Consider the following 26,151-nt stretch of genomic DNA (forward strand, 5'->3'; position numbering starts at 1 on the left):
ACAGAATTAATGAAATACAAGACAGCTTGCACACTTCTGCAAACCAGTCACACAGGACATGTTTCAAGAATGCATGCACGCTCACAATTCACACCAAAATAGATATTTTGCATCTGCCTTCAATATACCTGCCACCATGCACACTCTAATACTTCTGATTAGTTTTATCGGTGAGTAAATTTTCTAATTAATTTCTTAATTCAGAAAGTACAGATTTAAGTTAATATGCAGGAAATTAAAATGAATCACAGAAGTAGATTGTGCTGTATTCCACTTTGTTGCAATATATCTAACCTTTTAATTGTTAACTATTTAGTTAAGTGACAGATCAAATTATCTTCTTGGCATTATGGTGAATTTAAGGCAAATATCTATACATTGAACCTTTTAAACCTTTGATTCCATTAGGTATTTTTAATTCTGTATTCTTAACATTAATTGCTGTAGTGTGTCATTAACAGCTTAGTTTGCTAGTATATGATGACTCATTTTGAGTAACCTGCCACAATTCTGTAGAATAGTTAAAGCTGTTAAATATTTAAAAAAAGTTTATTGTTGTCATATTTACTGCTTGTTTTAAACAATATGACATTGTCTACTTTAACTGCTGACTGATTGTTTACAGATGAATGAACTAGATTAGGCTTTCTGTTTGATGTCTCTTCCACCTAAAATTGCTTTTGACGATTTTTTAAAATTGAGATTCAAAATTTTGATTTGCGGCCCGGTGCTGAGTGGTTAGCGTGTCAGCCTCACAGTGGGGGACCTGGGTTCAAATCAAGGTCGGTCCACCTGTGTGGAGTTGGCATTTTTGCCCTAGCCCTGTGTGGGTTTTCTCTGGGTACTCTAGTTTCCTCCCACATTCCAAAGACATGTATGGTAGGCTGATTTGGGCACTAAATTGCCCCTAGGTATGAATGTGAATAATTGTTTGTCTCCTTCTGCCCTGCGATTGGCTGGCCACCAATTCAGGGTGTCCCATGCCTCTGGCCCGAAGTAGTCCACTGGGATAGACTCCAGCACCCCCTGAGACCCTAGTGGGGATAAAGGGGTTCAGAAAATGAGATGAGAAATTTTTTATTTTTGATTGTGTGAATCGCTGTATATCATTACTTATTGGATATTGGTATTGAAGTTCTCATCTCATTTTCTGAACCGCTTTATCCTCATTTGGGTCGTGTGGGTGCTGGAGCCAATCCCAGCTTTCTCCGGGCCAGAGGCGGGTGACACCCTGAATCGGTGGCCTGCCGATTGCAGGGCACAAGGAGACGGACAACCATGCAAACACCCATACCTAAGGGCAATATAGAGTTTCCAATCAGCCTACCATGAATGTTTTTGGAATGTGGGAGGAAATCGTAGTATCCAGAAGAAACCCACGCAGGCCCGGGGAGAACAAGTAAACTCCACACAGGTAGACCGACCTGGACCTGGACTTGGACCCAGGACCCCAAAGCTGTGAGGCCGACGCACTAACCACTCACGCCACCGGGCCCCGCCCGTATTGAAGTTCTATCTTGGAATAATTAATGCTATGGTGGCGGACTAATTTGTGCACCTTCCTTTTTGTGTGAATTCTTCTTAGCCTATTCATCCTTTGCCTACACCCACATTCTAAAAACATGCATCATGGATTAATTGAAGATGTGCACGTGTTCATAGGTGTGGATGTAAATGTTAATGGTTGTTTTTTTTGGCTTGCAATCAACAACACATCTGTGAGCTGCACAAAACATGGATACATGAATGGATTCTCATAGTCCATTCACATAGTGTGGAAAATGTTCAGAAATGCAATTTGTTTGGAAAACCCTAAAAGTGAAGAATATGTGCATCACACAATTAACCTGCTAAACCTGTACATAAGGCTATCTTAATGCATCTAAACTGAAAGAACGGCACTGTTAATTACTCAAAAGAAACACCTGCTTGGCCTACTTTCACTTTCGCCAAAGTATTTCTGATACAGTATTTGGCTTGGAGAAATTGTAGCTGTATAGAAGATTACATTTTTGGACCTGTTCTTTTTGAAACAAATATGCATCTCAAAATTAGTCAAAAAAACGAATGTCAATCAATATCATCAGAATATTAAATATTAAATATATTGAATATGCATATAAAGAAATGTGGGGGGGTCATGCATCTATGATTTCCTGTTAAATTGAGAACATGACTAATCAACCTGTGCTTGAAATCTATAATTTTACTATATCTATTGCAAATTATTTTTGTGTGTGTGTTTTTTTTAGGTTCCATCTCCTGTGATCAGTTTATGGCAGCATTCAATATGGGTGGGGTCATGGGTTATGTCCAGTTCGACTCCATATCCCAGAATGCCACTGTAAATGTTTCGGGTACTGGATCATGTGGCCCCTTAAACTTTTCTATCACAGAGTTCCCTGTAATGTATGGACATTTTGGCGACCCATGTGTTGCGGCAAACATTGGATCTAGTCTTTTCACATTTACTGCCAATCCCACATTCACCACTAATGTTAATTTGTCAAGTCTTTTTAAACAGCGCACAAACCTGGATGACCTCTCATTGTCTATACAGACCTGTAACAACACTAATGTATGCACCGTTATAAGTCGCGGTCAGACAGTCTTGACAAATCAGGCTAGGTTCACGGGGGAGATCGCAGGCAATGTTTATATCCGCCGTAACGAGGGACAATCCGACTCGCGGCTCTTAATAGATCTTCTTACAAATGGTCAAGTCAATGCATCCTCGACCACCATGACACTCTTTAGCTCAGGGAGTTCAGCCATGAGCTGCATTGTTCTTCTTGGTAATTTAGAAGCATCAGGTTTAACAAATATGGGTGAAATCAACATTGGAACGCCTTTGCAACCTGGAAAGTCTCGCCTAGACATAAGTAACTACGACACAAACACTGCCTTTCTCATCCTTGACCTCAATTCAACCTTTATGTGTGCTCAAATCTATAATGTGCCAGAGAAACACGTGACTGCGTTGTTTGATATGAAAGGGATACATGGATACATTCAATTCCGCCAGGCTTCCCCTTTTGACCAAACTGAAATTCAACTCAATTTGACTAACTTGCAGAGCAGGGTTGGTCCTTATCATGTCCACAATTTTCCTGTTCCTTCAGGCAGGACTTCATCATCAAATCTTTGCTCTAATGACAATGTAGGTGGACATTGGAATCCATTTGGCATTGATACAAGTGCCCCAACATACCCCACTGGGCCTGGAGCAACGCATGACATGTATGAGGTTGGAGATCTTAGTTCAAAGCATAAGTCCCTTACATCTAAAAACATAGCAAATATGACATTTCACGACTTCAACCTCCCTCTTTTTGGACGAAACAGCATTGTTGGACGGTCAGTTGTAATTCACTTAACAGACGGTGCCAGGTATGTCTGCGCCAGCATTGGCTATCCGGGAGAAGTCATTGTTGCCCGAGCCAGGTTTACAAGCCCACTGGTTGGTGACATGTGGTTTACTCAGCTAAAGGATAACCCTCTTTCTGACGTCTCCACCTTTGTGGATTTGTCGTATGGAAACCCTGCAATGGTTTCAACCAGAAACCACAATTGGCATATCCACATCTACCCCATCAGCTCAGAGAGGGACGATGATGAGACGCGCTGCAGCACAACAGGTGGCCATTGGAACCCTTTTGGTATTGACACACAAGATGACAGTTATGCTCTCCACTGTGGCCCATCCATTCCTGTAGCCTGTGAAGTTGGAGACTTTGCCAGTAAACATAGGGCCCTCAACTTCAGTGCTACAATCGGCGAAGTGGAATCAAAAAGTTTCTTCACTGATGTCACTTCCTGGTTACAAGCATCTGGCATTATTGGTCGTTCTGTAGTCATACATCAGCAGAACAGTGGAGGACCAAGGATTGCTTGTGCAAATATTACAGAGGTACGTCCACTCACAGCAAGCCTTGGCTCCTGGTTTGGCCCCGGCATCTCAACTGGAGGAATTCAGTTTAACCAATCTGTCCCAAATGGCCCCACAAAAATAACCTTGTCCTTGTCCAACCTGAATGCCATGGCTGGTGGCTACCATGTTCACGTCTTGCCTATCAAACCAAACAGCACAATACCCTGCTCAGCTGCAAACATTGGGGGACACTACAATCCGCTGTCGGTCAACATATCACAGTCCCCTGATCCTGGAAATGGCACTGTTGACCAATATGAGATAGGTGACATTAGTGGGAAATTTGGGCTCCTGACTGGCCTCAGTGAATCACAGCAGACCTATATAGATGGCAACCTACCATTAACTGGACCTCACAGCATTGTTGGAAGATCTGTCGTGGTTCACTACATCAATGGCTCAAGGTGAGTATCCATTTATAGCACAAAAATACGTATTAGAATGAATAAATAGAAAATAATTCAAAATCACAACTATAGATAAAATACTAAAACCATCATTGTAAGTAATTAATAATTATCCAGAAAGTTGGAGATACGTGAATGTCAGCCATGGCAAAAAAACAGTACAGAAATTAGTATATGGATTCTGTCCAAGTTGTTGTTGCTAGGTGTAAGTTTACATGTTTATCTACTTGGAGAGAAATGGATCTGACATTTGAATACCCTCCCAGGTGAGGAGTGCCTGTTACCATGTAATCATCATTTAATGAATGTAATTTTGAATCACTTAAAACATCATGTATGTATGTGTCATTGTCATTTATGTCCACCTTTTGACAGAATGCGATGTGCTGACGTACTTGCTGAAAGAACTAAAGATGGAGAATGGACCATTGCCAAGGCTGTGTTTAGTGGCTCTTTGATTGGGGAAGTCAGACTGGTAAGTGTCAAAGGTCTTGAAAGGACCTACAATATAAATGATCTTCCAGGAAAATCTGGTTGTTCAAATAATCTAAATATAAATATCACATATTTCTTAGAACCATGTTACTGTTAAATACATAAAATTACAACACTTGCAAAAACAGCCAATGTGTGACAGGGCATGCGATTGCAGCTTATAAATGCTGCTGTGATCAAGTAGCTCAGAGAATAGAAACACCTTAGTCCAAGGGTGTCAGACTCGGGTTGGTTCGCGGGCCGCTTTAACGTCAACTTGATTTCACATGGGCCGGACCATTTGAGATATAATATTTAGATTTTTTTAAATAAATGGATTAAAAGAACTGGATTAATAGCCCTGAATATTCAGTTTTTTTATAGATCTAAAACAATGTTTATTTTAGCTTTTTTTTATATTTTTTTAGATTTTACAAAATGATTTTTGAACTAAAAACACAGAAAAAAATGATAAAAAAATTACAATTATTGATTTAAAAGGGGGAAAATCAGGAAATTTAATATACATCTATACTCTTCATTTTAATTTGATCCTAAAACAGAAAGTCGGCACTCATGATTTACTTTCCCGGGCCACACAAAATGATGCGGCGGGCCAGATTTGGCCCCCAGGCCGCCACTTTGACACATGTGCCTTAGTCCATACTGTTTCTGTTCCTGTGAACATGCCCGCGTGTTTCTGCTTTCTCCGTCTGAAAATTAGACATAATGATTGACTGGTAACCAATTCAAATTCCTACTGCCCAGTTGGTTGGGATAGGCAAGTATCGTGACCCTTGTGAGGATAAGTGCAAAGAAAAATAAATGAATGAAACTCTGCTTCACTCACTGGGTCCATTAGAGTGTTGTACACAACAGAGTAACAGATTGTCGGGGCAGTCTGAAATAATAATATTTGATTGACTAAAAGAGTACAGTACATTATTTAACGTCTACTGACTATTTCGTCTAGTTCTGGGAAATATTGGCTACTATGTATGTAGTACTTCATAATTTTCACTGGAATGCACTTAATAAAAGTATTTTCTTGCATCATCACTACATCTGCTTCAATTGATTCCATCTCCCAAGTTGTTACATGGATATTATGCTCATTTTTGTCATACATAATATTGACTATGAAGTTTATGAACATGTGTAATATTAAGTCCCCTCTAATAATCCTTTACCATGGCCCAAGGTGACATAACGCATTAGACTGTGAATTATGCCTGTGGTATGGTAGGTTGCATGGAGAAAAGCTCTAATGCTTTTCATTAGTTTAATTTGGCATATTTCTGCTGGCCGAACAAATACATGCCCTGTGTACTATGAAGGTCAACGGAATGACACCTGTGTCTGTCAGGCATCCTCCAGGTGCACTATGCTGAGCCCTGAAAACAAATTGGTATTGGTATATTTTATGTGAGGCGATACGATCGTTTGGGGAAAATAATAAACATTGAATCACATTTTTAAAATTGGCTTCAGAATTGGGAGAAACGGCAATGGTTGTTAAAGCCTAATAAGCTATGAATGCTAACCAAGTTATTTCTTCCAGTTCCAGCAAATGTATCCGGATGGAAGTAGCAGCGATACCACAATGGAGGTTATACTACAATCTGTAAACGTAAGCCTCAATTGCATTTGTGTGGATATTTTGTGTTGTTATCCTCCCCATAATATTGTCATTTAAAACACTAGTCTTTAATAAGAGTACATTTCCCCTGTTAAGTGTTTAGTCTCAACATACTAAAATTTACGAGTGTATATAACTGTGACTTCAGTTAGTTGTACAGTCATACAGTTGTGGTCAAAAGTTTACATACACTTGTGAACAACAATGTCATGGCTCTCTTGAGTTTCCAGTTATTTCTACAACTCTGATTTTTCTCTGATAGAGTGAATGGAACAGATACTTCTTTGTCACAAAAAAACATCCATGAAGTTTGGTTCTTTAATGACTTTATTATGGGTGAACAGAAAAAAGTGATCAAATCTGCTGGGTCAAAAATATACATATAGCAGCGCTAATATTTGGTAACATGTCCCTTGGCCATTTTCACTTCAATTGGGCGCTTTTGGTAGCCATCCACAAGCTTCTGGCAAACTTCTGGTTGAATCTTTGACCACTCTTCTTGACAGAATTGGTGCAGTTCAGTTAAATTTGATGGCTTTCTGACATGGACTTTTCTTCAGCATTGTCCACAAGTTCTCAATGGGACTGTCAGGACTTTGGGAAGGCCATTCAAAAACCTTAATTCTAGCCTGATTTAGCCATTCCATTACTACTTTTGATGTGTGTTTGGGGTCATTGTCCTGTTGGAACACCCAACTGCGCCCAAGACCCAATCTTCGGGCTGATGACTTTAGTTTATCTTGAAGAATTTGAAGGTAATCCTCCTTCCTCATTATCCCATTTACTCTCTGTAAAGCACCAGTTCTATTGACGGCAAACAGCCCCACAGCATAATACTACCACCACCGTGCTTGACGGTAGGCATGGTGTACTTGGGGTTAAAGGCCTCACCTTTTCTCCTCCAAACATATTGCTCGGTATTGTGGCCAAACAGCTTGATTTTTGTTTCGTCTGACAACCAAACTTTCCTCCAGAAGGTGTTATCTTTGTCCATGTGATCAGCTGCAAACTTCAGTCAAGCCTTAAGGTGCCGCTTTTGGAGCAAGGGCTTCCTTCTTGCACGGCATCCTCTCAGTCCATGGGGATGCAAAACACGCTTGACTCTGGACACTGACACCTGTGTTCCAGCAGCTTCTAATTCTTGGCAGATCTGCTTTTTGGTGATTCTCGGTTGAATCTTGACCCTCCTGACCAATTTTCTGTCAGCAGCAGGTGATAGCTTGCATTTTCTTTTTGATTGTGGCAGTGACAAAACAGTGCCAGGCACTTTATACTTACAATTGTTTGCACTGTTGCTCTTGGGACCTGCAGCTGCTTTAGAATGGCTCCAAGTGACTTTCCTGACTTGTTCAAGTCAAGGATTTACTTTTTCAGATCCATGCTGAGCTCCTTTGACTTTCCCATTGTATCGTTTGTGGACGTTTGCATCCAATGAGCCCTATTTAAATGGCCTCAGAAGTCACCAGCTGTAGTCACTCATAATCACTCACAAGAAGTTAAGAGGCCATGCTATGAAGCTCATTTCACTGACACAACTTTCTAAGTCACCAAAATTGCTAATTCGTGTTGCTGCGTGACCGGACGATTCGCCGACGGACGATTCGCCGACGGACGTTTGGCCGACGGACGTTTGGCCGACGGACGTTTGGCCGACGGACGTTTGGCCGACGGACGTTTGGCCGACGGACGATTCGCCGACGGACGATTCGCCGACGGACGATTCGCCGACGGACGATTCGCCGACGGACGATTCGCCGACGGACGGTTCGGCCGGACGGTTCGGCCGGACGGTTCGGCCGGACGGTTCGGCCGGACGGTTCGGCCGGACGGTTCGGCCGGACGGTTCGGCCGAACGGACGTTCGGCCGAACGGACGTTCGGCCGAACGGACGTTCCGCCAAAATGGGATTTTTTATTTTATCCTTTCGTTTAAAGTAGTAGCCATTTTGGAGATCACGCACAACAGTACATGACAGAAGAAATCGAGAAAATAAAGTAGTAGTAACAGTAAGTACTACTGTAATGAAATTGTAAATCCAGAAATCCTACTCCAGAAAACTTAAACCAGCATAGAAAACGTTGAGATTAATCTTTGAATTAAGGTTCTCAGCCAGTCATTTTGAATTTATATTTCCTAAAATAATGGGAAATTATTTAAAATTAAACTAGAAGTAAAAGTGTGTTCCATGGCATTTTCAGTCTGTCGAAGGCACTTAGAATTTCACATAAGTCTTCTAGTGTTGTTTTTCCTCAGTGTCAGACATCAATCCCCAGCTTTGATAAATTACATTGCGTGTCCAAATGGCTACTGCTTTAAACGCAAGGATAAAATAAAAAATATCAAAAATTGGCACCACACTGTAGTATGTACTTGTATTTAAAAATATGTCCAGTGGGGGGCAGTACATGCCCTTGTTATTCCTAAATGAATGTTATCTGTAATGGGCCGTATATGGCCCACGGGCCGAGGTTGAAAAACATGTACACACGATCTGGGGGCGGGGCGAGCGCGCGAATCCCGTTTCGGCGAAACTTTTAAGGGTTTAGTTTGTAGTTGTGCGAGGACTGGAACGATCTTGAGAATTTACATAAGTACTTACGAATTTACATAAGTACTTACGAAATTTTCAAATTACGAAAAAAGTTCTGGAACCAATTAATTTCGTAAGTAGAGGTATAATACTTATAGTGACTAGTTTTGTGTACAATTTCTCACAGACCTCAGTGAGAAAATAATTCATTAAATTTTTTGAGCCGCTTTATCTCCACTAGGGTCGCGGGTGGTACTGAAGCCAATCCCAGCAAGGCCAGAGGCGGGGGACACCCTGAACCGGTGGCCAGCCGATCGCAGGACACGGGGAGACAGACAACCACTCACTCTATCATACCTAGGGGCAATTTAGAGTGTCCAATCTGTCTACCATGCATGCTTTTGGAATGTGGGAGGAAACTGGAGTACCTGGAGAAAACCCACGCAGGGTAACATGTAAACTCCATACAGGTGGATCGACCTGGATTTTAACCCAGGACCTCAGAGCTGTGAGGCCGACATGCTAACAACTCAAGACATCGGCCCGCCCTGATAAAATAATATATTTACATATTTTGAATGACTGCAATGCTTACGTTAGCTTATGTGAATTTATGCTAGCATATCAGTGACTGCAAAATAAATAAAGATAAGCTGATAGTGATGTGGAATTTGATCAAGATAACAAATGGTAGAAATGAAAGTTTTTGTAAGATATTAGTGACCTACATACCAGCAGGTGTGAATCACAAGGGATTAGTCTACCATTTCAAGAATGATCATTGCTTACAAAAACAAATCAAAACGACTGCATTCTTTGCCTTAGTTCAGAACTCATTTTAAAGCTAATTTTTTCAACTGTATGCTATTAGTCATTTTAAAAATGAATATGAAAAATGACATTGTCAGGCTACAGCATTCGCTATCTTTTTTTTTAACAAGTCAGTATGACTTTTGAAGTGCATTTTCGGCTAAAAATTAAATAGAACTTGATAACGTTCCTTTCAAGTTATCAATTATTGTACAATCATAATGTTTTGTGGATTTTATAGACTGTAGTCTCTTTAAACCCCAATTGCTAGTACCTCGCACCTGAACATGATCTTTATTTATTTTTTTCCCTACCGACCATAATTTTTGCCTTGCTTTGTATATTTATTTAATTTGTAAATGTATCAATATGAATGGTATTTTGTTATTCTAAGGTAGTTGTGTGCTTTGGTGGAAAGGTGGTATGTATTTTGCGGCGTTGTAATGGATGCAGAGCATGCAAGCCTCAGATGAAGGGATGAATAATTGGGAGGGGCAACTGCTTAGTGTGTTTTGTACATAGAACTCTATAATCCAAGTATCTGCATGATTAAACAGAAAGCAATATAACCAGGAAATAAGATCTCATCGCAGAACCAAAAGAATGATTCCATCATCTTTGCACGCAACCATGTGCCGTAAATGACAGGAGCTAGTCTTGCAGATTTAAGTTTAAAAGTTGTTTGTATTACTAAATCCGTGTGAAAGTACTTGACATTCACTGCGCTTGGGTGTTTTTGTCTCTGAAAAATAGGAGGAACTAGAAACAATGGGCTGACGCTTTTTGTTTGATGTCTCTTTACAGCACACACAGGCATCACTGTTCATCTCAAATAACTTTGTCAGCAGCATTGATTCCAGACTGTGTAGCAATAACCAAGTCGTGTATAACCCTTTCAACATGACATCACGGGTAAGTTTCAAAATCCTAAATCACATACACACAACACTGATTGTAATGGCTGTTCCCAACTTCACCTTTTATGGGGCACCAATGCCACCCCACTTCCTATCCAGGTTGACTGGGAGAGCCTGGCAGCAAATAAATTCCACTGAAACATATACCTTCAAAGCAAGTCCTCCCAGTTTAAAGCAATATACAACACCTGGTATACTGTAAAGGTCATTTACTAAAAAGGGTTCCAAAAAGTATTTAAGTATTCAAATTGCACATTTCTTAGACCTCTGATTAAGCCCTCCCCCCTAAGAAATGATGCTGCTTACAAGTGCAGCCACTGAATAATGAACACACAGTCATGCCATACAATGTACAGCACACAAATGCCTATCGACTCGAAACAGGTAAGAAGTACCTAAGAAATAGGCACACACAACCTTTCTGTACCTTTTTAAATCTGTAGCTGGCATTTCACGTTCTCTGTCCGAAACTCGGATGAAGCTTTCTTCACTTTCTGGGTCCATTAAGGTAAAGTCAAGATGATGATGATGATACTTTAGTGTGCAAGTTATTGAGAGCTTTATTCCAAGTCGGATAAATCCTCTTCGTCAGATTCGAAAGGTGTTCTCGAGTGGAGCTTCTGCAATTTTTTAAAAATATTTTTATTTTGTTTGCGTACAAGGAACATGGTGATGGGGAGTCCTGACTGTTGTTCCCTGTTTTTTTTTACAAGGACATGACACCTTCAAGATGATTGCCAAATTCAATGGTTTTGACCATGTTATCATCAATCTCCCGGACACTTTGTTGCAAACTGCATGCCACATTGAAGATCCCTTACTGATTTCTCAAAGAACTAAGACCATGTTCTTCGTCCTCTTTGGTGTTATCGTTTGAAAGTCAACTTCCAGCCCGCTCCTCCAGGGCATCCAGCTGTCTTGTCTGCCCAGAAAGCTCTATTTTTATATAGGAGTGATGGCATCCACCTGGCGCCCGCACTTACAGGGAAAACCAACTTCCACTCCCCTCCTGCATGGCATACAGCCATCTTGTCTGCCCAGAAAGCTCTTTATGGAACATTCACCCTTCATATGTTAATAGCATTCTTCTTCGTAGCTTAGTTGAGTTCAGCTTGTGGGTTTCAGCATGAGTTTTGACATTTTTATGAACATCTTTGATTTGAATATTATAACATACTGTGATAGACTGAAGCTGCAGTGTGGAGGGATGACTAAGTCACTTGCTCTATGAAGAATTTTAATTAAACTATGAAATGCATGAATTCATGTTGCTTCTCTTTTTAGAGTTCCAGCTGTTCTCTTGACTACCCGCTGGGTTGTGTTGTTGGGGAGTTCTCAGAAAGACATGGCCCAATCAGCCTAAGGGTAGAACAGGCATATACGGATAACATCATTCAGCTTTCTGGGGATTTCACAGGTGATGACAAACACTCATGACTGTAAACTTGTTTAATAGTGTTATGTTAAAAAAACAACAACAACAACAACAACACAGCTTTTAGAACCTGAAATTAATAAATCAGACATATACACCAGAGTGTAATTTATATTAAGACTTTGCGGAATAGATACACTACTAGAGGTATTTAAGACGGCATTATTGTTATTATTATTAGTAATTCTTCAAACTGCCTTTCAAGAGACAATGTAAAGGATACAAATTAAAGTAAGTTTAACAAGGACTACATTTATCTTGACATGATATCTGTCTACACATTTTCCACAATTCAATTGGAAATGTTAAGTCAATACTATTGGAATACAGTCATATTAAAGACTTGCATCACTTACGTACATTTGTGTTGTATATTAGATATTGATTTGTAAATAGAATAGTCGTTTTTACTGTAATTATAACATAAAGATACAAGAATGTGTTGCTCCCTCATGCATAACCCCCCACAATTTTCTAATTAAAAAAGAAAAAAAACCAAAATAGGAGATGATACACCTTAAAAAGTAATTGAAAAGTTAGAGGAAAATATTGCACATTGTGCCCAGTGGACGAGTGGGTAGAGCATGGACCTCAAAATTTTGGGATCGTGGGCTCGATTGCAGGTTCGGACCTTCTTGTATGGAGTTTGCATGGTCTCCCCAGGCTTGCATGGGTTTTCTCCTGGTGCTCCAGTTTCTTCCCATATCCCAAAAACATATGGTTGAACACTAAATTGCCCCAACCTATGAGTGTGAGCGGTCCCCTGCCGGGTGCTCATAGTTGGCTGGGATAGGCTCCAGCAACCCCCTCGATCTTTGTGAGGATAAGCAGTACAGAAAATAAATTATTAAAGAGAATGATTATTAATAAGTATTTGGTCAACCACCAATTGTGCAAGTTATCCTACTTTAAAAGATTAGAGAGGCCTTTAGTTGAGGTTTACCCATGTTGATAATTACAGGCCTCTCTAATCTTTTCAAGTAGGAGAACTTGCACAATTGGTGGTGGACTAAATACTTATTTGCCCCACTGTATATGTTGCTTTTTCAGTTGTCAACAGAGCGTTGGTGCTGAAGGACGACGAGGATGTCATTGCATGTGCTAATATTGTTCCGGAATCTCCTTCAGCAGATCAAACTTTCCGCGGAGTTACAAACTTCAGCAGGTGAGTGTAAAAACATTCATTAATACTTTTATTTTTGGCATTTTTTTGTTACTAAAAATAAATAGAATTACACGGATATCCTCATACATGTACCTAACATTATCCGTTTTGTAGGCCGCAATAGTACCATTTGATAGGTAAGTGTAGCCAACATTTATATATGTATAAATATAACATATCTTATGAAAATGTTGTAAGAATCTTAAACTTGTTAACTTGGATTAAAATGGGTTAAATTCTTCCAACATATTTATTTTTTTAAAGGCCACGTGGGATAAATTTACATCGTTCTTTGTGAGGCTCAAAATAGTCTGCTTGCCAATGGTGCTTATGTCTTCAGTTGATTATTTTATTGATTTCATATTGCACAGCAACTTTTGGTTTGAAGGCAAATATATAAAATTAAAGATGCTTGTCAAAATTTCAGCAGGTTTTATTACTTTCCCAGTGTGAGGAAGTTGTCATATCTTTATTGCACAACAAAACACAACGGAAATCATCATATTTTGTCTTATGAATAATGAGTGAATAATTTCAAACACTAATCACACCCCGGGGAAATACGGTAGATGAACACCTTTCTATAGTTATACCTGGAAAAAATTTGGCGTGTCAAATAAGCCTACCATGCATGATTTTGGGATGTTGGAGAAATACAGTAAAGACCCATGAAGGCTCAGAGAGAACATACAAATTCATTATAGGAAGGTTGGAGTGTGTTTGAGCACTTTTATCTCAGAACTGTGAGGCAGATGTGCTCACAACTGAAACACCGTGCTGCTCTGTGAATAAAAAATAACTGGATGTTACTAAAAACAAAATTAATACAATGATTAATCACAGCAATACACTAGTGATCAAGTAAAACCAAAGTACATTTTTTTTAAATTACTAAAACTATTTTTTTATCGTGTTCTCATCGCTTGCCATTCATTCATGTTTCAATCCAGTGGGACTCTATTATCCCTGCATTTGGCCAGCAACCAATACTGCCCACAGTTAGCCTGGATGGGTGGCAGCACCTAAGCGACACATGTGAGGGTAAACGGTGCGGAAAATGAATGAAATAATGATACATACCCCCCACCCTCCCCCCACCCCTCGCAGATACGAATTTCGCACTCGAGTTGCAAATGTTCTGCAGATTGAAACGGCAAGAGTGACCATCTTGGCCAACTCCCCCACAGATGAAGGGCAATGCCAACGAGTAAGCTTCATGATATCAGGTATGCTTCTTTGCGTCATGTTACGAGACGTAAAAAGATACACGAAAGTACTCTGTTTTTAACACATTAAAATAGTCTATCTATTAGAAGAAAATCACCGACAAACTGTCTGACTACTTCTGAGTTGTCATTTATCTGTGACGGTTATGTTTTAACAATCTTTTCCCTTCTAGGAAATGTCAGTGACGACCTTCTAAACTCTGTCAAAAACAGTGAGCTTATGGGCATGTTCCGAGAGTCAGATGAATGTGATTCTAGTAAGTGGTTGATACATTACAATCATATACCCATATTTAACGCATAATGTTTAATGTGAATATATATGATTGTGAATGGTTTAGGTCTGGGGTGCCCAACTCTGGTTCTCGAGGGCCCTTATCCAGTCTGTTTTCCATGTCTCCCTCGACCAACATATATGAATAAAATAGTCAGGATCGCTATCAAGCTTCTGGACAGCTTGCTGATGAGTTCATCATTTGATTCAGGTGGGTTGGTAGAGGGAGACATGGATAACAGACTGGATAGGGGCCCCTGAGGATTGGAGTTGGGCAGCCCTGGTTTAGGTATTCACAAGTAAATGCATATCTAAAGGCGTAGTCACACCTGCTGTTTGGTCTGGACCAAACCTAAATATTCCGTTTTGTGCACCTTTAGGACTGGTGTAAATACAAACCAGCAAACTATAGTGCAGACAATACATTATTGCAGAGGTGATCCCAAGGTGACCAGGGTGCGGTTCACTTTTTGTGGTTCGGATCAAAGTTGAAAATACGTCTTTTTGCATGTATCAGTCTTTGGTAGCGACATGCATTGTGGGAAATGTTTGGTTACCAGTGTCACTGCAAAAATGGGATCAGGAACAGAATTGGGAGTTTTGCTACTATGCATGCACAGAATATTGCACCACTTCCTCAATAATGTGACATTGCTGCGTAATGGTAGGAGAAACATATTATTATTCGAAAGATATTATAATATTTACACGATTTATCTACCGTGGGTATGGTCAAACAATTTCAATGATGTCAGTTACAATGTGTAGTTGTGTTTTGGTGTCATTTATAACACTTAAAATTTCAACAGAACATAGAAAACCACAGTTCCTGGAGGGGAATTTTTGTGTTTTCATATGTCAGATGTGGCTAGATATTTATTAAATCTTTGCGAAACACTAGGCATGGAAGCATACGCAGAGTATCAAATTTCCAAACCCGTGCTATGCTATGCAAACATTAATGGCCCTATAGTATAAAAATAAAGAATAAAATAATTTTTGGGGCTCAGATATCTCCCAAAAAATCCTTCTTCGTTGGTGCTCTCTGCCGTCCAATTCGCCGAGCAAGTTTTATTTTCAAAAAAGCTCACTCGGCGTCCTTGGAAAAGCATATTGTGGCCGTCTTCTGAATGTTCGTTTCTTCTTTCTTGGTGAAACACAAAGTAGAATCATGTACGCCGCAATGGCGTACTACGCCCTTCAGCGTACTAACGTCACTTTTTCTCGGTCACTGTCATCATGTCTCGTTTTTCTTTGGCTCATTGGATGCCAGGACGCTCATGAGGAATTTTCAAAATCCAAACAAAGCTGGAATAGGCTCGGGGTAGACTTTCTCCACAGGTGATGTGAGCGACGAGAAATTCACTCGCAACAAAAGAGAAGGCAAGATGTAGTCCTTCTCGGCCTTTTCATATCATTCTTCTTCCACTGTGAAATATGGATTCTTCAGTGCTGAGTGCCACCCAATTCAGCTCCGAAGAAGAAACGGGGGCCTAATTTCTACCTGTTTTCTTTTTTATCCCTTGTCATCCGCTTGCGGGGTTCAGCGTGAGTTTTCATTTTTATAAACTTTTTTTTGTTTATACTTAATATAAAAAATGTGATGTAAGGAAGCCGCGAATGTTGAAATTGCAAAATGGTGAAGTAACACAGTATCTATATCTGTCGTCGTCGCTCATGAGGTGGTGACGCAAATCCCGCGGATGCCCAATAGCAAAGTCCCAATTTTGTATCGTCAATACCTGCTGATTTGCCAAATATCCTGAAAAATGCAAGGGGTTGCGTGAACTATATCAATATTAGCAGGAGTTACGCAAACTGGAGATCCATGATTTTTAACTTCTGTATCTCAGATAGTCTTATTGTCACCTGAGAAGCTTGCAAAATTTATAGTACTATGAAAATTAAGAGCACTAAAAGAAAAAAAAAGGCTGGACCAAATGTATTTTGGTATGGACAAAAGAAAATGAACTGGTGTGGATCTGCATTAAATCTTCTGGATGGTGATTATAATTGAAATTTGAAATTTATATTTGAAATGTTATTCCTTTTTATGAAATACCTGTTTTAATGTTTACAGGAAGTGTTGGTGGACTGCTGGCACCCGCAAACATTCTAGTCAGCTTGATGTTTGTTGCAGGCCGTCTATGTTCTACAATATGATTATTCTTTGCACCTAATGTCCTACAAGGCACCTGCCTCCCTCTACTTTTTGTTTATTGGTGAATGGAATGTGTTTGTTCATTTATTAAAAATCATCTTACAAAGTATATTTCTTATTACTTTTTCTTTGCATAATTTTCCACTGTTCATTTGAACATTCATATTCTTGTCTTAATGTATAAAACATTATTTTTCAGAAAGTGTATATACCGTTTGTAGACGCAACTAATTAAAAGTTTTTGTTATTTTTCAACATTTTTAGAAGATCATGAGAAGTGCTTAACTCACAAGCTGCTATTGAAAGCAATCGACATTGCAATAGTCTGTTCCCGTCAAAGGCACTGGAATGGTGTCAATCACTGCCATTTCCAATTATAAATAAATTGGATGGGTTTTTTTGCCATTAGTCAATGAGGTAAGTACTTTAATGAGAAAATACCATATAATTGGGGCCACAATATGTGCACGTAATACTGAAGTGTGGCTAAGAAACTGCTTGTTTTAAGTGACTGCACTAAATGCAGTGATCTTAACTTCAATACATCCAATTTAACTATGTTAACTACATTTAAAATAAGGAACCGAGGAATTTCACTATAAGCAACAGTTAGAGGAAAAAACATAGCTATATAACTGTAAATTAAAACAAATTTACTTGTTTGGAGTTTAAAAGGACTTAAGATAAAACTGAACAACAACATAAGTATAAGTAAACAGCCACAAACGTTTATGATGATCATGCAACAATGTTAGACTTTACAGACAAATGAAGTGAAAGCACGGTATTATTCACATAATTCAGTAGTTTGCTACTCTGATCCTATCAGTGGCGGGTGGTGCATTTTCTGGTAGCGGCTTCAACGTATCAATCCAACCCTCAAAAACTATTTTATGGCTATAAAACCTCTACTGCAGCTACAGCTGCGACACATAAAAAATAATCAATAAATTAATGCACAAAATGGGGTAAAATCCACTTCCTAGCAGCATTTCATGATTAAATACAAATACTGGAGCTTTTCAGACATTAAAGCCAGGCCAGGGGGTGATTTTCCCGGGAAAAGACAGCGATGAACGTCAATGGTGTACGGCCAAACATTGCCCGAAAATGGGGTAAAATCCAGCCAAAAACAGCATTTATTGATTAAATACAAATACTGGAGCTTTTTAGACATCAGAACCGGGCCCGGAGTATCATTTCCCCGGTAAAAAGACAGCGATGAACGTTGATACATCCATACGTGAAATGACAAAAAATGCACTAAAATTAGGTAAAATCCACTTCCTAGCAAGCTTTTGAGACAATACAACCAGGCCAGGGGGGTGATTTTTCCCGGGAAAAGACAGCGATGGACGTCAATAGTGAAACGCCAAAAATTAAACTGGGGTAAAATCCACTTCCTAGCAGCATTTTGTGATTAAATACAAACACTGGAGCTTAAATACAAACACTGGAGCTTTTCAGATATCAGAACTTGGCCCACAATTGAAATATTATTTAGGAATATAGCCATATTTGTCATTTTACTCACCAAAAATCCTTTTTACACAATATCCATCCTCCTTTCTTTCTTCCTTCTTTCCTATCGCCATCGAAGCTAATGATGAAAGTCGAGCCTGTCCTGTCATATTTCCGGCATAGTCCGTTTTGAAAATAGCTTTTAATCAACACAACAATATACTATTTGCTTGTGGAGCTAAGGTAGCGCGCTGAAAGTGCCCCACACACCATTTTCCCGGCTGTAACAGGCTTGCTAGCTTCGGAGTTGACCGCCCTTTCTTAATGATGTCCATTTTTTCCTGAAAAAGTCCGTCTGAAAAATAGCTTTGTGAGCAAACAGAATCTATCTGTTTTTGCTTCTGTCGGCCATAGTGGGTGGAGTTTGCGATCTCGGCTGCCTAGGTACTGCTTTGGCCCGCCTACTAGCCAATCATAGTTTGTGAAAGCAATGACATGTCCCAGCCAGCAAAATGCTAACGCCTATGAAAAATCATTGAGGGGTTGCCAACTCGAAATCTGATTGGTTAAAAGCAACAGTCTAGTTTAATGCAGTAGAGCCCGCAAGAACTGATTGTGCAGGCTTTGAGGCAGATCTGATCTGGCAACAAATAATGGCTGAAATGTGATTGGTTAAATGCTTCAATATGAAAACAAACATCTGGAAGCAGTGCAACCAGGGGGAAAAGCAATGAAAGGAAGCTAACAGACCATTTGGAATAATAAGTACGTATTGATGGACAAAATATAATATGATTCAGATATTTCTTAGGCCAGCAGAGAAGGCCTTGAAGGCCCTGACGGCCTGCCACTGGATCCTATTAAAGCTTAGGGTTTTTTTAGTAAGCAACTGTTTAAGCTTGGTTCTGAATAACTATTTCTTCCAGATATGGTTTTGGAACTTTATCCCTTTCAAAATTAATAAAATGAATATGTACGCAGCAAAAGAGAATAAAAAAAATACTAAAGCCATTAAAATGAATTATAAAATTGACATTTTTTGATTGCATGTGCATTGAGGCGAATACATCTGTAGTCAAAATAGACTACGATCGAAGCATCAGGAAACCTTTTGGAGCGTCGGTGGATGCAGGTGCAGTTCCCACACCAGATTCCCAGCAATGCAAGGTGTTCTGGTTCCTCTTTGTTTTGTCTGTTCCGAACAGTACAAGGCGTTTTGGCTTCTCTTTGTTAATTCTAACCAAGATTTTCAGGAGCAAATATTTTACTTTGTTGCAAGCAACCATGATGCTAATAATGATGAGCAAATCAAGTTTAATAGCAAGGCTAAGCGCATTCTTTGTTGCAAGCAAATGTATAATAACATGAAACAAAATCCTGACGTGGTTTTCTCCTAAGCCCAGCTGGTTGAGGCAATTGAACTATCCCCCTGACCCTGGAGGCAAGAACAGTTTTATGATACCCGTCCCCTGCTAAGCTTTGAAATTCTATAACAACTTGTAGAACACCGAAACAAATGTTTTGAAAGTAAACACCAGGGCCACTTAAAGGAGTCATTCATACCGTATTGGCCCGTATGTAAGACAATGTTTTTTTGCATTGAAATAAGACTGAAAAAGCATCAGTCGGCTTACATTCGGGGTCTCGACATTATTCCCATTCACAACGCTAGATGGCCTCAGATACCTTTAAAGGGAATGCTGAACACTGATGGTTAATTGAATTGAATTAAATGCCTTTGTCATTATTAAAGTATACTTGGATTTAAAGCTTTACCATAAAGTGCACACATAAATAATTAGTAGTCAAATTAGATAAGTAGTCACCATGAATAAGTAGCCACATAAATAAGTAGTCAGGTACAAAAAGTGACTAAAGTGGTTAGCAGCCTATAGTATTTTAGTGCAAGTACAAGATGAGAAATTAGTCTAGATTCGGTCCTCCTAGATGCAGAACTTGAGTTGATGCAGTTATTGCAATTTTGTTGTAGATTGGTTAATTTACATTTCAAACACCAGAAGGCATTCATTTACAAATGTGATTGCACTTTAGATTACATATTTAAATTTACAGATATTAAGATGTGAGAGACAGTTTTTGCTTAATTTGAATGAGGCAAAATAACATGCTTTTTTTCTCAAATATATTGTTATAATTATTTGTTTCAAATGTACCGTCATTATTTTGTGTATAAAAATTTAATTTTGGGTTCAAAAAGTATTTTTTGAAACATGAGTCTTGAAAAAGAGGGGGTCATCTTATAATCGAGTTCGTCTTATATTCGGGCTAACATGTGACAAGCTATGCAACCTGACTGACACGCAAGACACTTTGATCAGCGTGTGTAAAAACAAAAGGGTTTTAGGCTGGTGAGAGTATACATTTTGAGTACATAAGAACATGCATGTGCATGTAAATACACAACTTGAAATTATCTTACGCGCACATAAAACCTCAAGAATTTTTTTGGGGCGAATAAGAGGCGGAGAAACACGAATCAGGAACTCCCTACCGGCCAGAGGTGCTCCACCAGGGTCGTGGAAAAAGATGAAAAAGTGCGCAGAAAAGGGGCTTTTGGTCGCTCAAAGTTAGTCGGTAAGCACTACCTCATTTCAGGCTGGTTTTGGTGTCCGCCTGGAGCGCATTCTTTTTGGTTCAGGATGGAGCCGTTTTCCCCTGTTGCACACTGTGACCACTGTGTCGCTTGGGCCGGCTTCAACATCCCGCTAACCTTGGTTCCAGCATTATGTTGACACGGCTTCTTTCTAGCCAATGGGAGGCCAGCGTAGTGATGCGAGATAGCCAATGGGAAAGTAACTCCACTATGACAATTTAAAAAAATGGTGGCTACAGAAAGTGTATTTCCATCCCTCACCACAGGGATTCAGTCTATCGCAGTATTGTACATTAAGTATCCAAATAAAAAATGTTCGTAACAATGTTCGAATTCATGCTGAACCTTGCGAGCGGAAGACGGGATTGCCACACAAGCCAGTGCCAAAGGAAAAATGGCAGAAGACAGGGGACTGCCACTCAGCTCGGCGCCAAAAAAGAAAAATGGCTGCGCGAAGGAAAAAAAATGCCATTAATAATATGAGGGTGAATTCCGGTCGGACGCCGTTGGCCTTATCCGAAAATAGAGCTCTCAAGGTGGTCAAGAAAGGCTGGACGCCAGGGAGGAGCAGAGTGGAATTTGGATTTCCCTCTAAGTGTGTGCATCGGGCGGATGGCGTCCATCTTATCCAAAAATATAGCTCTCTGGGCGGATGGACGCTGGATGGGAGTGGAGTGGAGTGGAAGTTGAATTTTCCCCAAAATGATGACGGCAATGAGGATAAAGCACGTAGTCTTGGTACTTTGATAAATCAGCAAGAAATATTTAATAAAGTAATACCTCGAATACCGTGGATAATGTAGACCAGACAAAGACCTGATTGTCGAAAAAACGCAAAGTAGGATCACCCCTATTATTAGTACAGTAATACCTTGACATACGAGTGCCCCGACATACGAGGAATTTGAGATGAGTAAAAATCTGAGCAATTATTTGCCTTGAGATATGAGACAAATTTTGAGATACGAGCATACAAGACAGCCAGGTGGCCAAGACATCTTTCTCGCTGCATCTCCCTTATGTAAAGATCTCTACGAGCACTGGGCGGAGCATTGCATTTTGTCTGTTTTTTTGCGTTAGTCGGTCCAAAATTAAGGGAAACACAATGGTTCCAAAGCAAGCCGGCGCAATGAAGGGTAGTGCGAAGAAAAGCTGTATGATGACAATCAATATTAAGAATGAAATAATCGAAAAACATGAATATTGTACGCGTGACTGAGCTGGCTCGCCAATATGTATGAAGCAGGAAGTTCGCCTCGAAAGCCGCGGTGGAATACATTATCCTCTTTGCCTCTGTTATTGCATAGGAAGGTTTAAATTTAGTGCAACGTAAGATTAAAACTTCTTTAGGTGTGTATAGGAATCTAAGTTCATTTAAGTTAAATTTAAAGTTTGTTATATTACGAGCGCATTCGTCAAGTCTCTCTCTCTCTCTCCCAGCCGCAAACTCCGTGTTGTATTGAATAATCTCTCATTTTATTATTAAACATCATAATCACTAGTTATTTGTTACTCTGTTAGTAGATGGTGAATTTCAACCAATAAAAATATGTAATTCCATTGTAATATCCTGTTTTTTGGTGTTTTTTTCAGAGGGTGGGAACGAGTTAATTTATATTTAGTTCATTTCTTTGGGAAACGTTGATTTGAGATACAAGTAAATCGACATAGGAGCTTAGTCCCGGAACGCATTCAGCTCGTATCTCAAGGTATGACTGTACCATACTACTATATGTTTTTGCGCCAATACAAAAATGCACAAGTACAATTGTCAAGAAGTCTATTTTTTAAGTATTAGTTATACCCAAGACTAATGTTTTAATATCTAAATATAATCTATAAATTAAAAATGTAAATACTTTAAGTATGGTACTCAGTGAAAATAGTTCCTCTTCATTTGATTTAAATAATAAGAATAAAAAACAAGTTATTGGGAGCTTTAGTCCAAGTCCTCTTCGCCAGACTCGAGAGAAATTGGATGGATCATCGATGGAATCTTCATGGGGCGACAGGAGGAGCTTCTTTCTGCGAGAGGTTTTTGGCGCACAAGTCACTTGGTGAACGCCATTTCTTTTCTTGTACAAATATGCTGTTGTGACATGACATGACACTGTCAAGACAATTGCCAAATTCAATGGCTCTGACCATGTTGTCATCAATCTCCTGAACCAGTTTTGCAAACTGCGTGCCATTTTGAAGATCTGCACATTTTAGAGACCACATTCTTCATCCTCATTCTAATCATTGTCCGCTGCCTCTCCTTCCTCACTCCCTGATGGGATGATGTTGTCGAGGTCCTCATCAGTTGCGGAGCGAGCATTGTATTGACGTCATCTCATCATGCCAGCTTCACGACTCGATCTACAGCATAAATCCCTCATAATGCTGGTTCATTTTTCCGCTAATGGTTACCACTTGCTTTCTGTCTTTGGAAAAGGATATTGTTGCTGTATTCCGTATGTTCACTTCATTCTTGGTATATTACACGGTAGATACATTTATGCCACAACGGCATGCCATGCCCTAAGCATATGTTGCAACGTCACTTTTTCGGTGACTGTCACAATGTCTCGTTTTTTTTCTTGGGCTCATTGGGTGCTTTAGATGCCTTAAGACGCCTAGGGGGCATTTTCACCGGCGAGTCAAAATCCAAACAAAGCTGGAATAGGCTCTCCACAGGTGATGTACGCGATGGGGGAATTCACTCGCAACAAAACAGGAGAAGGCAAGATTTCGTCCTCGTCCTTCTGCTGCCTTTGTGACTGTACTGTCTAACTTGTGCCTTTCCTGTATCTGCATTCTCACCCCCTTGCTACTGTCACAATGAAATTTCCCAAATACTGGATGAATAAAGTTATCCAATTCTCTGCCTTTTATATTATTCGGCACGTCATCCTTCTGCGGTGAAATATGGCTTCTTCAGCACTGAGTGCCACCCAATTCAGCGCCGGAGAAGAAGCAGAGCACTGACTTCCATTCTTTATCCCGTCTTCCACTTGTGAGTTATAGCGTGAATTTGGACATTTTTATGAACATCTTTTATTTTATACTTAATATAAAAAAGCGGCTTGAGTGGTTAACATGTCGGGCTCACAGCTCTGGGGTCCTGGGTTCGAATCCAGGTCTGTCAGCCTATGTGGAGTTTGTATGTTCTCCCCAGGCCTGCATGCATTTTCTCTGGGTACTCTGGTTTCCTCCCACATTCCAAAAAACATGGTAGGCTGATTGGACACACTCAATTGCCCGTAGGTATGAGTGTGAATGGTTGTCTGTCTCATCGTGCCCTTCGATCAGCCCGCCACCGATTCAGTGTGTCCCCCGCCTCTGGCCCGAAGTCAGCTGGGATAGGCTCCAGCACCCCCGCGACCCTAGTGAGGATAAAGCGGTTCAGAAAATGGAATGGAAAATGGGGGAGTATTTACATATGCAACGTTTAATATCTACCTTTCTTGATTATTCTTGATGTCCATAAAAAGTTATTTCTGTTGCTTTTTATTTCAATAAGTGTAGGGTAGCAACAATTTTGTCCACGTGTATGTGGACTATTTGTATCCAGAATAAATTCGTTCTGAGGAGGAAACCTAAACCGAGGAGAGGCTGCATCCCTCCACGGCTAGTGGAAGAAACTGCAGTCACATGATCAATTGCGTCACTTGAGAAATGGATGCCCCCTGTTAGTGAAACAAACCTGTTGTTGACATTTTTTTCCTCCCATAAAACGCAACAGTCACACTTACAAGGCAAAGTACACAGGTGTGTATTCATTATCTTACCTACTCTGCGTAGAGATATCCGACCGTAACTTGGGGCTGGACTTTGAATTATTGGAAAAGAAAGTCCACATCGCTGATACGGTCTGATATCTCAAATGAACAACATACTTGATTGTCCCACGTCTGTTACTTGAACACTGTACTAATTGTCTTTAATGCCGATGGCGTACTATGGACCCGCCTTACTTTTGTTTGAAACATCCAAATGACGTCTATGTACCAACCACAACGGCGGCCACATTCAACTGAACTGTTTGTTGTTGTCGTTTGTTGTATTCTCGGTCTTAAAACAAACTCTCCCAAGCACCGGTAATGTTCTATTTTCCGGAAGTTTAAAGTATGTGTATGTGTAGCGCCTCACAAGAATATACACGACTGAAATATAGCAATAGATACGTGTTATCCGTGAGAAGCCAAATTGTAAACAGTAATTTCATGTAGTGTGTGCAGCTAAATGGTAATGCTCATCGATTAAAAAAATTAAAATCCTACAAGGTGACTGGGAGACTTGATGCTTCTTTTTCGCTTTTATTATTTTGGGAAGAAACTGGGGTACCCATAGAAAACCCATGCAAACCCGGGGAGAACATGCAAACTCCACACAGGAAGGTCCGGACCCAGTAACTGGAACCCTCAAACTAACCACTCACTCATCGGACCACCTGGTCAAAGCAGTCTTCAGTAAAAAAAAGAAAGACTAAACAACAAAATACGATAATCCCTCAAATATCGCGGATAACGTAGACCAGACATGGCCGCGATAATCGAAAAACCGTGAAGTAGGATCACGGGTATTATTACTACCACACATGTTTTCTCGCCTATACAAAAAACAAGTACACAAGCACACCTATCACGAAGTGTAATTATCAACTACTACATTTATAGTATATGAAATTACTAGTGTATTAATATCTAAATACAATATATATATATATATATATATATGTAAATACTTTAAATAAAATAGTTACTCTGGTTGATATGAATCCAAAACAACATTAAAGGGAGTTTTATTCCAAGTCCTGCACAATCCAGACCTTTTCAGCGAGGTAGAGCTTTGCGTTTATGATGAAACAGGTTAAGAATCAGTCATTTGTGAAGGCTTTCTTGATCCAGGCTTTCCGCTTGATCATCCAGTAGACAGGCAGCAAGGCTTTGTTCTTTTTTGAAGTAGGATTACGGCAAACTTGTAGATTAAGGCAGGCTTGACCACAAAGCATTCCCACACATGATGATCCTCACGTTCAGTTAATATTTGAATAATAATGTTCATGAAGACATCCTCTTCCAAAAAACGCCAGTCTCATCCATGTTAAAAATTTGCTCCGAAA

At 39.8% G+C, this 26,151-nt stretch overlaps 2 protein-coding genes across 2 annotated transcripts in view; both read left to right on the forward strand.

The window, feature by feature from the left end:
- The first annotated feature begins 3 nt into the window (after nt 1–3).
- Nucleotides 4–17,078, forward strand: cusr (Copper-only SOD repeat protein). The gene is made up of 10 exons (XM_077606167.1): nt 4–170; nt 2,253–4,335; nt 4,714–4,813; nt 6,374–6,442; nt 10,596–10,703; nt 11,993–12,125; nt 13,194–13,308; nt 14,416–14,534; nt 14,708–14,791; nt 16,889–17,078. Exons 1-10 carry the CDS (start codon nt 59–61, stop codon nt 16,969–16,971), a joined length of 3,006 nt encoding a protein of 1,001 aa, XP_077462293.1. The 5' UTR covers nt 4–58; the 3' UTR covers nt 16,972–17,078.
- A 7,536-nt stretch (nt 17,079–24,614) lies between these two features.
- The window catches only part of xpnpep1 (X-prolyl aminopeptidase (aminopeptidase P) 1, soluble), a 70,034-nt gene continuing 68,497 nt past the window's right edge, over nt 24,615–26,151 (forward strand). The window contains exon 1 of the mRNA XM_077606168.1: nt 24,615–24,797. The gene's annotated coding sequence lies outside the window, so the exon portion shown is untranslated. The remainder of the gene's footprint in view (nt 24,798–26,151) is intronic.

Source organism: Stigmatopora argus, chromosome 7, assembly GCF_051989625.1.
Source record: "Stigmatopora argus isolate UIUO_Sarg chromosome 7, RoL_Sarg_1.0, whole genome shotgun sequence".
Taxonomy (NCBI): domain Eukaryota; kingdom Metazoa; phylum Chordata; class Actinopteri; order Syngnathiformes; family Syngnathidae; genus Stigmatopora; species Stigmatopora argus.

Bases quoted from the DNA above. Each gene is read 5' to 3' on its own strand.
- cusr (XM_077606167.1), top strand. From the start codon at position 59: ATGTTTCAAGAATGCATGCACGCTCACAATTCACACCAAAATAGATAT. The intron at 13,309-14,415 runs GTGAGTGTAAAA...CACCCCTCGCAG, and splicing joins GGAGTTACAAACTTCAGCAG to ATACGAATTTCGCACTCGAG. The intron at 14,535-14,707 runs GTATGCTTCTTT...TTTCCCTTCTAG, and splicing joins AGTAAGCTTCATGATATCAG to GAAATGTCAGTGACGACCTT.